General features: G+C 46.8%; 1 protein-coding gene across 1 annotated transcript in view; it reads right to left on the bottom strand.

The window, feature by feature from the left end:
• ALCAM (activated leukocyte cell adhesion molecule) overlaps positions 1 to 11,889 on the bottom strand; it is a 121,580-nt gene extending 109,691 nt beyond the window's left edge. The window contains 1 exon segment of the mRNA XM_065675934.1: positions 11,547 to 11,889. Coding sequence (XP_065532006.1) covers positions 11,547 to 11,646 — 100 coding nt within the window. The 5' untranslated portion in view covers positions 11,647 to 11,889.
• Positions 11,890 to 12,739: the final 850 nt, after the last annotated feature.

Raw genomic sequence — 12,739 nt, 5'->3', positions numbered from 1 at the left:
TGCTCCAGTCATAAACATGCGCTTAGAGAGCAATGGGAGAAAAATGAACTTTTAAGTATAAAACCAATCCATCTTCCTTTATGCACCCTTGTCAAAGATCCAAAGTGCTGCTCTTGCAATTCTAAATTCTAGCTTTCCTTAACCGTTCTGACCTCAAACGCCTTCACTCTCTGGAACCTACAGATCAGAAACACATTAACTAGTCAATGACACAGTGCAGTTTACCAAACAATGCTAGCAAAATAAGTATTTTCTATTTCTCAGCCTGAAATGTTTCCAAATATCTTTTGATGTTCAAGCGCAGTTTACAAATAAAAAATGCCTCTATTACGTTTTGTTTTCTTTAAACTGAAGATCTTACGCTTTTTTCCTTAAACACCAGATGGTAATAAAAACCAGTGGGTAAGAGTTTCAGCATTGCATTTTTGTGTCTTTTCCCCTTTCCAATGATCTTGGAAAGACAAGTTCAGACTCCTCTCCAAACAAAACAGCAGAAAAGCAGAAGCTTTTTCACTGTGAATCCACATGCCAAGTCACTCCATAAAATCTTAAACCTCCACTTGCATGTACCACCAGAAGCAGAGATCACACCTGGCAATATGCAAAATACAGCACCTACAACACATAAAGCACACAGGAGGTCTCAGTCCCAGGGCTAAATCATGAACCCACTGATGTGCCTCAGCTGCAGCAGTAGCTGCTGACTGCCTTAAGAGTCAATAAACCCTCAGTCCAGTCCCTTCCTGTAACACAGGGAAGAAACAGCATCTCAAAGGGATTGCTGCTGCTGGACCTCCCTGAGCTCTCTGATCTGGGATGTGTGCTGCTCAGGATCTTATCACATGGCAATTCCCACCCTTTGAGCCTTGCAGGGCACAGTTTGGCTGCCCTGACACTGGGAGAACACTAACTTACTGGTACAGCCGCAAATACAACCTGTACAAGGTTAAGCACTGCGGACTCACAAACAGCATGTTGGCAATAGCTACTACTAAGAACGTGCATTCATTGCAGAAGCAGATCATATAAAACATCCTAGCCTTGCAGGTGCAACTAAAGCATTACCAAGCGCTGACTATGTCTGATGTGTAGCTCAAGCAAACGCAGTATGTCACAAGAAACGTAAGAGTTAGATCATTTTTTCACCACTAGAGTACCAGATTTTGACCACTCAAATCATCTTAAAGGAAACGCATGCTGCGGTACTTTCACCCCGGCTTAACAGTCCAGGACTGCTGAGCTGTCCAAGGGGAAAGTGGCTCTCCCAAGCCTCTTTCAGTCCCAATTCACAACAGTTTCCTTCTCTCTGCAAAGATCACTGTTTGAAAAGCCTGCCTTACAGTGCCACTTACTCCAGAGACAATTATCACTTTCATCTTTCATTAAATGATATTAAAACAACCACCAAACAAAAACCGTAATCACAAACCCCAAGCACACAAAACAGAAAACACACCCCAACAAATACACCCAACCCTGGAGCCATACCCAGGCCTCAGTCTTCCCTGAGCACAGGGAATCAAAGACACTTTACAGGGTTTTTCTCCCCTTAAATTGCCACTGAGGAGGATAATGGGGAACTGATGAGCTGAGCATTTTATTTTCAGACGGAAGATTTCAGTCTTAACCTCACACCTGGAATTAATGCAAGCCTGGATAAACTTTTTGTTTAACTAGTACCTACCCTTCTCCTCCTTTCCTAAGGATAGGATAATGGTCCACCTTTAAAGAAAGAAGAAAAAAACCCAGAATGACAAAAGCACTAATAAAAAAATCCCACCAAAACCCCCATCCAGACTTTATGGAAAGTTTTAGCAAGAAAATAAAGATTTTCATTGCAATATTCCACTTAAAGCTTCTATTACAATTTTGTATTAACATGGTCCCTCAAGCTTTATGTAGAGCTTACCACAGTCACAGAACTTGCAGACTATGCAGCACCAAACTCCTTCTCTGCTTATGAGAAAAGTCGATGCTGTACAGTATGTCCAAAACTGTTATTCTATCGTACAAACAGAGCCTGCTCATGAGGAGTCACAGTTCCCAGCACGCTCAGCACCCTGCTCTTCCGCACTTACATAAACAGCCTCTCAATCATCGCTGTTTACAGATGACAACACCAAGAAGGAAGCCTAGCAATCAGCTGAAAAGCAAGAAAGAGCAAACTACTGATGATACGTTTTGTGAATTAGAATGTACATCTAAGCTTTTATACATACTTCTGCTAAACTTCCAAACGTGAAGCTTCTACATGGCCCTCAGGAACAACCATATATACAACTGTAACAATCATTCACTTCCAGAAACAGTTCAAAATCACTTCTAACCCAAAAATTTCAGATGCTTTTGGGCTGAACCATCAACGTCAGTTTTCAAAACTACTCCCACATCTAATAAAACCAGACTGCGAATTCCAGATAAAACCGATTAAGCTGTCCCTCCTCCTCTCCAGTTGTGGCTATCGCCCCTCATAACACCCTGCCTTTTTCTTCTGGCAGCTCACACTTGCTCATTCAGCATTCATTAAGGGAACACACTGAGTTATTCATTCCCCTATGCCCTGTGCCACTGATGCAATGGAAAGAGAGCCAAAGATCATGAGCATACTGATTATGCTGAAGCCCATCCTTCCTCATCACTGCTGTACTTGCAGATGTACATAATGATTAAGAAGTGACCCGCAGAGTGCTTAGCACACCAGCCAGAGCAGGAGAAAAAACGAGGCACCCCTAAAGTAAGCGGGTAACTCTGCAGCAGTTCAGAAGGAGTTTCTTCTGCTTGGAGGAATACAGACCCTTCCCCTTTTATGGAATGGAAACAACCACCACGGACACCCCAGATGCCCACCATTACAAAGAGCTTCTGACCTCTGGCTCTGGAGCTGTACGCTGTCCAAGAGTGACTCCAAAGCTGCTGTCACCAAGCCACGCTGCCACGCTGGCTGCAGCAGTGCTCCAAGCCCCCGTCTGCGTGACGATGACAGCCAACAGGCTCTTCAGAGGCTATCGCTGCCAGCGTGCCTCAGCACCCAGTGACACTCCCACCCCCACAGCAAGACCTCTGAGAAAACACAACTCTTATTTCTGCAGCTCCTGTCCTCACTTTGGCTCCCCGCAGACACGATACATCTCTTCTGGCCCGTATCAGCCAATATTTTGATATTAGCAATATCAATATTATAGCAATATTTTGATACAGCAGACCGTAAAGTTTGCCTTCCCTGGTCCTACAGCAGCTTCCTTGTGGCTGCAGACACCAAGGGCTCACAGCTCTTTCGAGGTAAGGCAAGAACTTTCTAACAAAGCAGGAATACTGTGTTCAGATGCACAGAATAAAGTCTGAGTCTAAACCAAATAATGGTTAACCCGCTGCTTCTACATCCATGGTTATCAGCTTTGCAACATGCCACTTATTTTCCACTATTTCAAAAGCTTCGGAGTCCCACACCCCCCGCTGCCCAGCAGCTGTGCAGAAGTTTTAGATTTAACGCTGCAGGGTACTTAAAGCGATAAGCAACGACAAGAAATGACCTGCAGGCATAACTGAGTCTGGATGAAATACCAGACCCTGACCCTTACCAAACCTGCAGGCAAACTTTCGAATGCCCCACACCAACATCAGAGATTCACACAGGCACTTAGGAATTCGCTGCTGTGGGGCACCACACATTAACTGGAGTTAAATCTCTAGAGTAAAGGCTGTACTTAGGACTTCAAAGCTAAGACAGAACCTGTTGCATCATTCAATAGCAGTGTGATGAGCAAGGTCAAAGTAAACTGCGGAACAGTTGCCCCTCCAAAGCCCCGTTTCAAAAGCCACGTCAAGAGCTAAACCTTTTAAATATTCCACACAAAAAAAAAGTATGCACTTACACTGGCAACAAAGATGCAAAACATAAATTTATGCAGCCGCATTTATGCGGCCATGATTTGTTTATGTATCAGTGACTGCTTCAAACCATAGAGCTGTCTGCACAGCAGGCTCTGCACAGCAAGCTCTGCATTACTAAAGGCAGGGCTCAGGATTAGCAATAAGTTGTGCAGTAGTTGAGAACTGAGGAATAATGTTAAACAAACTTGACATACATCTCAGTCATGAATTAAAGTTGGAGAAGCTATCCCCTTTCTAAGTTTTCAAACTGTCACTAGTAAAATGCGAGTGTTCTCTTGATTTACATTACTAGCTGTCAGCACACCGCTTTGTTGGCAGTCAGAAGCATTCAACTTCCCCAGTTTGAGAAAGCAAATCCCACAATGCTGTGTCAATGACTGACTTTTAAGATAATACTTACCCTACGCTCCATACGCAAGCACTTGCTATATAACTTGATGTGCAGTATCACGAATGAAGAAGTTAATTCAGAACCCCTATCTCTACTGAAGTTACGTGGCTACCCTGAAGTTCCCCAAATCCTGCCTAAACAGTCCATTCTTCACCCTTCTTTGTCTGTTCCATGTATGCCACTGTAGGTAGAGGCCATTTTCAACTCTGTTCTCCAAAACTACTAGAATAAGCCAACAAACAAATATGATTTTACCTGCATGAGTCACAGAACTCACTCTGCTAAATGCATGCTGGTTTCTACATTTCATGAAACTCCAAACCAGAAAGGAATAATACCCAGGCTAATAATCTAGATAACCAACAGCAAAATAATTCAGAAACTACAATTAAAGAAGCCCATCTCACAGTACTATTAGGACCTCACACTTGCATTCAACCATCTGCTTTTAAGCCCAGTCCAAACTGGGTATTCTCTGTAAGCTACCTAGTTACAGAGCTTTATGTGAACATTTACCATACCCCCCAGAGACAAATCGCATCAGCACTCCCTTGCCTTTCTGAAATATGAGCCTTTGCAATTCTTCCTGGGCAGCATGATAACTCGCTCAACAGCAAGTCCTTGGAAAATGAGTTGCTCCCCTTTCTAAAACACAAAACCAAACCAAATAAAAAAACCCTCAAACCAACCAAAACACTCACTCAAAAAAACCCCAAACCTGACACAGAACAACAAAATCTTAGATGTCGATCATATAAAATGCCACATTTAACTCCAGCTGTAGACAAGCTACATCTATTTCATTATCAAATAGCTACAGTTATTTTCTCTAGTTAAAGAAGGGCTTCATTACAAGTTTTATTGAAGGTGACCCAATTTAAAGGATTTTTTTTTTTTAAGAAGGGATGGTCCTTAATGGGGCTTCATGATTGGTTTAAAAAAGTCTTATGATCCAATAAAGATCATCAAGTAAAGTAATCCAAGTAAAGTAAAGGATCCAAGAAAAATGTAAAGCCCTAGCTTGCGGTATGTACCTGTTACCAGCTTTCTGTATGTACCTGTTTCCGTATTAGAGCCACAGAATGGGTTAAAAGGATACCAGCACATGCCTAAACTGGCTTTCTTTTAGGATAGCCCAGAATCCAGACTGTTTATAAAATGGCACATGTATTTCAGTTTTCCTTTATCATCTTTGAAGAACTTGCTGAAAAAATCATTTTTGTTAAATAAAGGTCTTACTCAATATATCCCTTTCTCTTGCCATAACAGTTTTATCCAGTACAACCATTCCCTTATCCTGCTTAAGCCCTATTACCATGCAACACCACTTGGCCAATTTCATCCCTGGAAAGTACCCTCTTTTTACTCTAATTCTTTTTGAGTTTCTTCATGAAGCCCAGGGAAAGGTCATTTAAAAACCTGATTCTACAGCGCACCCATTTAAAACACACACAATGCCTTGCTGCAAAAGGGAAGTATCTCTAATTGAGTCATCTTTTGGGGTTTGTCTATCATGTAATTCAGATTTGCCCTTCCTTCTCCTTCATGCAACAGGAAGCCTGTGATGAAAGTAAGATGCCTTCAGAAACAAAGCCTGGCACCACAGAACACTGCGAAGAAACAAAGACTTTGAATATAACTTTCAAGCTGAAGGCAGAGGTCTGGGAAAATCAGACACACTGCTTCAACAGAAAGGTAGTGGAGCTCCCTCTATTGAATTAGCTGCCAATATCTCTTCAAGTTTAAAGGATGTCAACTGTGGGCAGAATCAATGTTCTGTTAAAAAACCAAAGCCTTCCAGCCCAGCCAGCTGGGATGCACCCATCAGGTAACACTAGCCAAGGGCAGGGGACCACCACAGTACAGAGCTTCTGACACATGCCAAAATGTCTCCCCCCGGCCAGGGCTCCAGCCCTGGGGACTTCTGCTCTCCATGAGACCTGAGGTGATGTTCAAGATTTGGCTGCTGTTTGAGCGCTTTCCCTCAGGACCAAAGTTGCTGCAACAAATGCTCATGTTTAACGATACCAGGAGGTGCTACAGGTGGGGCAGCCACAGCAGGAAACAATCGGGGGTTAACTATGCAGAGTAAAATTTAATTGAAAGCACATGATATGGGTATATAGACTGCCGAAACACTCATTAAATCACAAATGCACTTTTTGCTTCTTATCAAGGGAACAGCTTAGTATTTCCATTGCTATTGAAAGCACTTCAAATGCTTTCTAACCAAACATTACAGAACTGTTCTAACCCCTGATAACCTCTAAAAATCATACCCTAAAGCTGCAGGCGCTCTCTCTCTCTCCACTGTTTTATCGCTTTCTCTCTGTTTTTACCTCCCAGAAGAGGCACATTTCTTATCAACAACAGAAGTACCAGTTCAATAGAAACAGCAGTTGTTTTAGTAAGTAAATATTTCAGCAGTTGTTTTAGTAAGTAAATATTTATTTGCCTTTCTGGAGACCTACATGGATGAGAAGAAAGGCAACTGCGTCTTAAACAAGGCAGATACTCCTCAAAAGAGCCAGCCACCACTTTGAAGGAGCAAACTAATATCCACTGGTATAGGAGCAACTATGATCCAAGCCATCCTCAATAAAACACGATGGGAAGAAGAAAGGCAAAACAGAACTTTTGGGGAAGGAAAAAAGGAAAAAACTTGATCCAATCGCTGCCAGTAGCAGATTGTCAGCACATCAGTTGTACCACAATCTCCTCTTTAAAAGAGGAGATTCATTTTCAAGCATATTAAAGACAGGAATGCACAGCCTCCTTTAATATTCATCCTGTTCTTATTAAAAACAAGATACAGAACGTGTAGGTCAAAACCTTGTCTTCAGGGAAGATAATGCTCAACAACTGCAAATCAAGGGGAGATGTTAATGTTCAGGTTTTTCCTGGAAAAATCACGTTCTGCTCGAGTCAATTCTAATTATCACCCTACAGCATTTACAGTTCTTGAAGAGTCTCATTTGAGCATCAGTGCATGGAAGCGTAACTGTTTTCTTGAAAGCAGAGGAACTCAAGAGAAATCAGCACACTGCAACAGGTCCTCAATTCCCGTACATGCATTTTCTAATAAAAAGATGACTGTCTTACCGGAGGAAAAAGGTATACCCTAGCCAACCCAGAGGAACCTTGAGGAGCACTGAATAGAGAGCCTGAAGACTATGGGGTTTAGACACAGCAATGTCTCTCAAAACTCCAGCCCTGTATCAGTTTGCAGAAAGCTGTACTATTAGTTATGTGAATACAACAAACAAACCAACCAACCAAACCAGTTTCCACAATCAGCATGGTAACGTAATAAAAATACACACATAAAAATGTGTGAAACCACAGTGGAACAAGCATTGCAGACCAGACCTTGGGCCAACTTATCTGTGACCATCATGCTTACGGTCATGTAGTGCAGGTCACATAAAGGGGAAACTGAACATTGATTATCTAGATCCAATTACAAATTATAGCTCCTATGAAGTCCATTCAGTGTCTCAAGCGTTAACAGGCTCACAGTACGTACAGATAGGCCTGGCTCCTCCGTAGCTGGTTTCCTATTCAGCAATCTGCTTTTGTTTTACTCAACCAGTCCAAAACCACTTTGTCAAAAAATACTCTTTGGAAAGTCCCTGTGGTAGCCTACAGAAAGGGCTACCTTTCTACAGAAAGCCTGTGGTGATGTGATGTGGTATGACCAGCCAACACACTGAAGCTATTGACACTACAATAATGCTTGCTTTTATATGAGGTCCTGCACCATACGTAATCAGATATGACATTATGGATATCTGCAGTGAGCACTTACAGCTTCGCACCATAAACCACACTAGAGAAGTAGGAGATCTGTAAAAACAGAGATGGTAGTTTCATTCTGATAACACAGATGTAATGTGAATTATGTAAAACACTTTATGCTATTTTCTTTCTTTTCCCCTTCATGTGTCATCTTGCATGACTATTCAGAGAGATTCTGTTCCCCAAAACTTCTGGCCAAAAATAAGCCAAATAGGTTAACTTCCACTACAAAGACAGCTGGAACTATTTACCCTGGGATTCACACATCAGCATCGTAGGTTACTTTCAGGAAGGAGAATGGATGGTACTGTAAGGAAGAATGTTACTCCGACATGGGTTGCAAATTGGAAATAAGAGGTCTTGGAATTAAATATGACTTATGACAGAGATATTTATATACACATAACATAACATATATACATAACATAACAACAGACATAACAACATATATTTTCTCCAGTAAAAATCTATGGGCTGTAACTTCAGAGACTGAATGATTTCTGTTGTTGCCCTCTGCCTTATGAGAAGTGCTAGAAAGCCAGCCGAGTACAAGAAAAATAATTTATGTTGAGAGACTTTTCCAGAATATTCACAGCAAAAGAACAAACAAGCAAAATTGTTTTTAAACATACTTCTCATAAACACTTCTCAAAGCAACTGGTTTGCAACTTATAACCCACTTAAAAATTGGTCTGCCTTTGCTACCTATGTATCGGGCCACAGACACACGCATATCGAAACACAGGTACGTGGTTCAGCCGTTTCCTGACTTCAGTTTCAGAAAACGCATGTAAACTTCAGATCTTAACACAGAAAGCCAGCTTTCCTGGATCAATGTCACACCATATACACCAGGAAAATAAAACCGCCAAAAAACGCAGTGCAGGGCGAGAACACAGCCTCGTGTAGGTAAGAAGACTACACATTACAGCCTCCCTACCCTTACGCAATGTAGCAATATGTAACAAGTCTTTAGTAATAAATTATGTAATAAAACATAGCATGAGAGACTCTGAGCTTCATAGTTACAATTCACCAGAACCAGGGGGAAAGGGGAAGCTACAAAGATCATGATTAGTTCCTGATTAAGAGTTGACCTTCTTTTCACACACAGAGTATTTCCTCTACATCAGCATGAGATTTTAACTGGTGTTCTCATTCAGCCCAACTTACAGGTAGTCTCTTTGTGCCAAATGCAGACCTGGACCCCCCTCCTTTTGTAAATGGGTATATTCCTAGCCAGGTTATTCTGTGAAGAACCTCCAAATTTCTCTTGAGGATCACCAGCCTGCTTGAATACTGCTGGACACATCTACACCTGATGCACATCAGCTTTTAATATGCTCTTAATAGCTTATCTATCACTTTCTGTATGCAAGCCTGAAAGGAAACTCCCCAAAGCCAAGCACCTAAAGCAATATATCCTGAATTTGTTGCGGATAACAGCAAACTAGCTATCATCCAAAACAGCAGAAGTATCAAGGAGAAAGGAATGTGAAGTCTATAGTAAGATTTATATATATATTTATATTTAAGTATCCTTTATATTCCCCAGAAGAAGCAGAGAACTAGAGGCTTAAATGTTATATCAGGCTTTCCAGGCATTGCCAGTAGTACAGGGAAAGTTTCTAAGCTGAGGTGTGGCTGGTTTGTCCCCATATGTATTTGCCTATACAGCCTGAGCTTCTCCTTGAGAGGACAAAAACGAAGAGCAGAAAGAGCTAGGTAAATGGCTTTACCTCCAATCTATTTAGATCATATTTGGTCAAGTCCCACCTTTTTATACACCTCCATCAACACAACCCTCGAGATTTAATATTTTACGGTTTCAAGTTCCCCTCAATGTGAAAATGTAGACAGTAGCACAATCAGCGAGATAAATACACATTTACTGAGATAAATCTCTCCACAGGAGTCAACTCCTGCTTCTTAGAGGCTGAGGTGCTTATCTCTCTTGATGTTCCACATGGCTTTGAGATTTCATAAAACGAACTATCTTTCCTGAAGACTTTTCTTGCATCACAGGAACCAGTACTGTCTGTAAGCTCTGCCACCAAGTCAGGTATTTTTTATGCCCTACAGTGATTGTATTTACCAAAGCAAAAGCCTAGCAGAACAGCCTGGCATACTGCTTACGGTTCCAATACTGCTTTTTGTTCTCCTCAGAGCTTTTGGACTTGTCTAATTGAAATGAAAGCTTCAGCAGCCCTACTTCATTGCTGTAGCTAGTTTCCACTTAACTAGAGCTTGCACAAAATGAACATAAACACATCTAGTGAAAAAGGTCCGTCGCTATCTTCAGCGCAATGAGAACCTGCTGCACGTAAATGGTTAAGCGGAGAGCCCGTAATAACGAGGCAGAGGCCAGGAGTGAAAACGCACCAGCTCCAACACTTCTGCAAACCCTTCCCGGTTGCAAAGGCAGCCACGTAAAGGCAAAGCCGTTTCTTAAAGCAGTACAAAATGCTACCACAGGCTGACGCTCTTTCTACAAGAATAATGCGCCGTTCGCCGCGCGGAACGCAGGACTCCTCACTTCACAGCTTCTCCCTCAGACTTCGCTCTCACTCTAAATATTTACAAAATAAAGCCTACGAACACCTCACGGCCAAACCAGTCCCCAGACAATCGGGGTGTTGAGCGCTACCTGCGCTTCCCGAGCGCCCCAAGGGTACGTTTACGAGAGGGAAGTTACCCACGCGAGCCCGAACCGCCGGAGCAGCCTCACGCCGCGCACGGAGCGGGGAGGACGGGGGGACCCCGCGGCGGCGCCGCTCCCCGCCCGCATCGCGCCGACGGCGCTGCCCGGGCACCCGGGGCCTCCGGCCAGCGCCGGTCTCGCAGCAGCGGGCAGCCGCGGGCGCCCCAGCAGCCCGGCGGTACCGAGGCGGGGCGGGCAGCAGCGGCCGGAGGGCCGAAGTTGCTGGCGGCTCTCTGCGGAGACGCGCGGCTCGCCCTGAAAGCGAAGCGGGCGCCGCACGGAGCCACGGCTCTCCCCGCCGCGGGGCAGCCCCTGCTCGCCGGCTGCACCGCGGCCGCTGGCAACGCCCCGGCGGGACCCCGCCGCGCTGACCGCGGGGGAAGGCGAGAGCGCTCCCGCAGCCCCGCAGCGCCACTGGGGCAGCTCCCGCCTTGCCCTCCGGAGAGGCGGCACAAGCCGGCCGCCCTCAGCCGCACTCCCCAGGGGCCAGCGGCGGGGGCAGAGCAGACGAGCCCCAGCCCGCTCCCCGCGGGGGCGAAGCGGGACACCGAGGGCACCAGCAGCCGCGCGGACGCCGGGGCACGGCGGCGCGGAGACCCCGAGGTGGGTGCCGGGGCGCTCGGGCGAAGGAGCGGCGCCGGCGGCAGCAGCGAGCCCCGGGCGCGCACCCACACCTGCGGCCCCAGCCTCCCCTCCGCCAAGTTCCGCGGGCCGGGACGGCGCGGTCGCGGTGGCGGCCGCCCCCTCCCCCGGACGCGCGCTCACCTGGCGGCAGGCAGAGGGCTGCGAGCAGGAGGCACAGCAGGGGCGGCGGCAGCGGGCGGCGGCGGCAGGAGGCGCGGGCGGCGGCGGGGGGCTCCATCATCCCGCCTGCCCGCCGCGGGACCGGGAGGCGGCTCGGCGCGGCGCGGCTCGCCCGCCGGAGCCTCTCGTCCCTCGCAGCGGAGCGGGGGCTCCTTGGCCTCCGAGGCCGGGGGCCGGCGGCGGCTTTCCCCGGGCGGCGGCAGCGGCAACTTCGCGGGCGGCGGGGCGGCTGCTCGCCCTCTCGGCGCGCAGCGAGGAGCGACTCCGCACCGGAGCGGCTGGCGGCTCCCCTCTGGCAGCCGAGCGGCGCTCCAGGACTGAGAGCGGCGGCGGCAGGGGCGGGGCCGGGCGGCGCAGCTGGCCCCGCCCCCCGTGGCCCCGCCCCGCCGCACGGCGCGGCCGAGCGGGGCGGGGGAAGGCCCGCGGGCAGCGCCGGCCGCCGCCCCTGCTGCCCGGCCGGGGGCCGAGCCGCTGCCCCGGGGCCCGCTGGGCGGCGGGGCGAGCCCCCCCCCGTCACCCGGCGGTCGTGCACTGCCCCTCGTTGCATGGGCTCGCTGCGGGGGCTTCTGCCCGGGTCCTGCTCTCAGAGCGCCAGGATTCAAACCTACAGCTAGAACAGTCGTGATTACAGTGCGCGTTCTGCTGTGCGTTTGGAAACGCGGAGGGTCGCGTGTTGTCCTCACCCTAGCCACAGTGGGGAAAAGGAGCCAGTGATAACAATAATCAGCTTCACCTGGTTTAACTGATGTAGCAGATGATTGGGTAAAGGGAAATAGCTCACTACACCTTGCCGCACAAAGAAATGTGCCGAAGAGCAAAGGAGGGCTCATTTGTCACCTCTGGAAGTTGGCTGCCCTAAAAGTCAGGCAGGTTCCCCTTTGAAGTAATGTAATGCAGGAACTGTTCTCACCCGCACTGCTTTATTCTTGTTTTGGTCTGAGTAAGCGGTGCTGCTTCGTAGCGGGGGGGGAAACAAGCGCCCTGAACTCACACAGCAAGTTGCGCAGCTAACAGCACAGTGTGATCAACGTGTAGCCCACACTGTCATGTGAAGGAAGCCTGATGAGCAAAATCTGAAAATACGAACAGTGCATGTCATGTGGTCCCTCCGGAGGAATTTTCTGGTGGGGACATCTGAAGTGTCAAGTGGTTTG

The sequence above is a fragment of the Lathamus discolor genome, chromosome 4 (assembly GCF_037157495.1).
Source record: "Lathamus discolor isolate bLatDis1 chromosome 4, bLatDis1.hap1, whole genome shotgun sequence".
In the NCBI taxonomy this organism is placed as follows: Eukaryota; Metazoa; Chordata; class Aves; order Psittaciformes; family Psittacidae; genus Lathamus; species Lathamus discolor.
The sequence above is the reverse complement of the archived record's forward strand: the minus strand, read 5'-3'. Positions and strand labels throughout refer to the sequence as shown.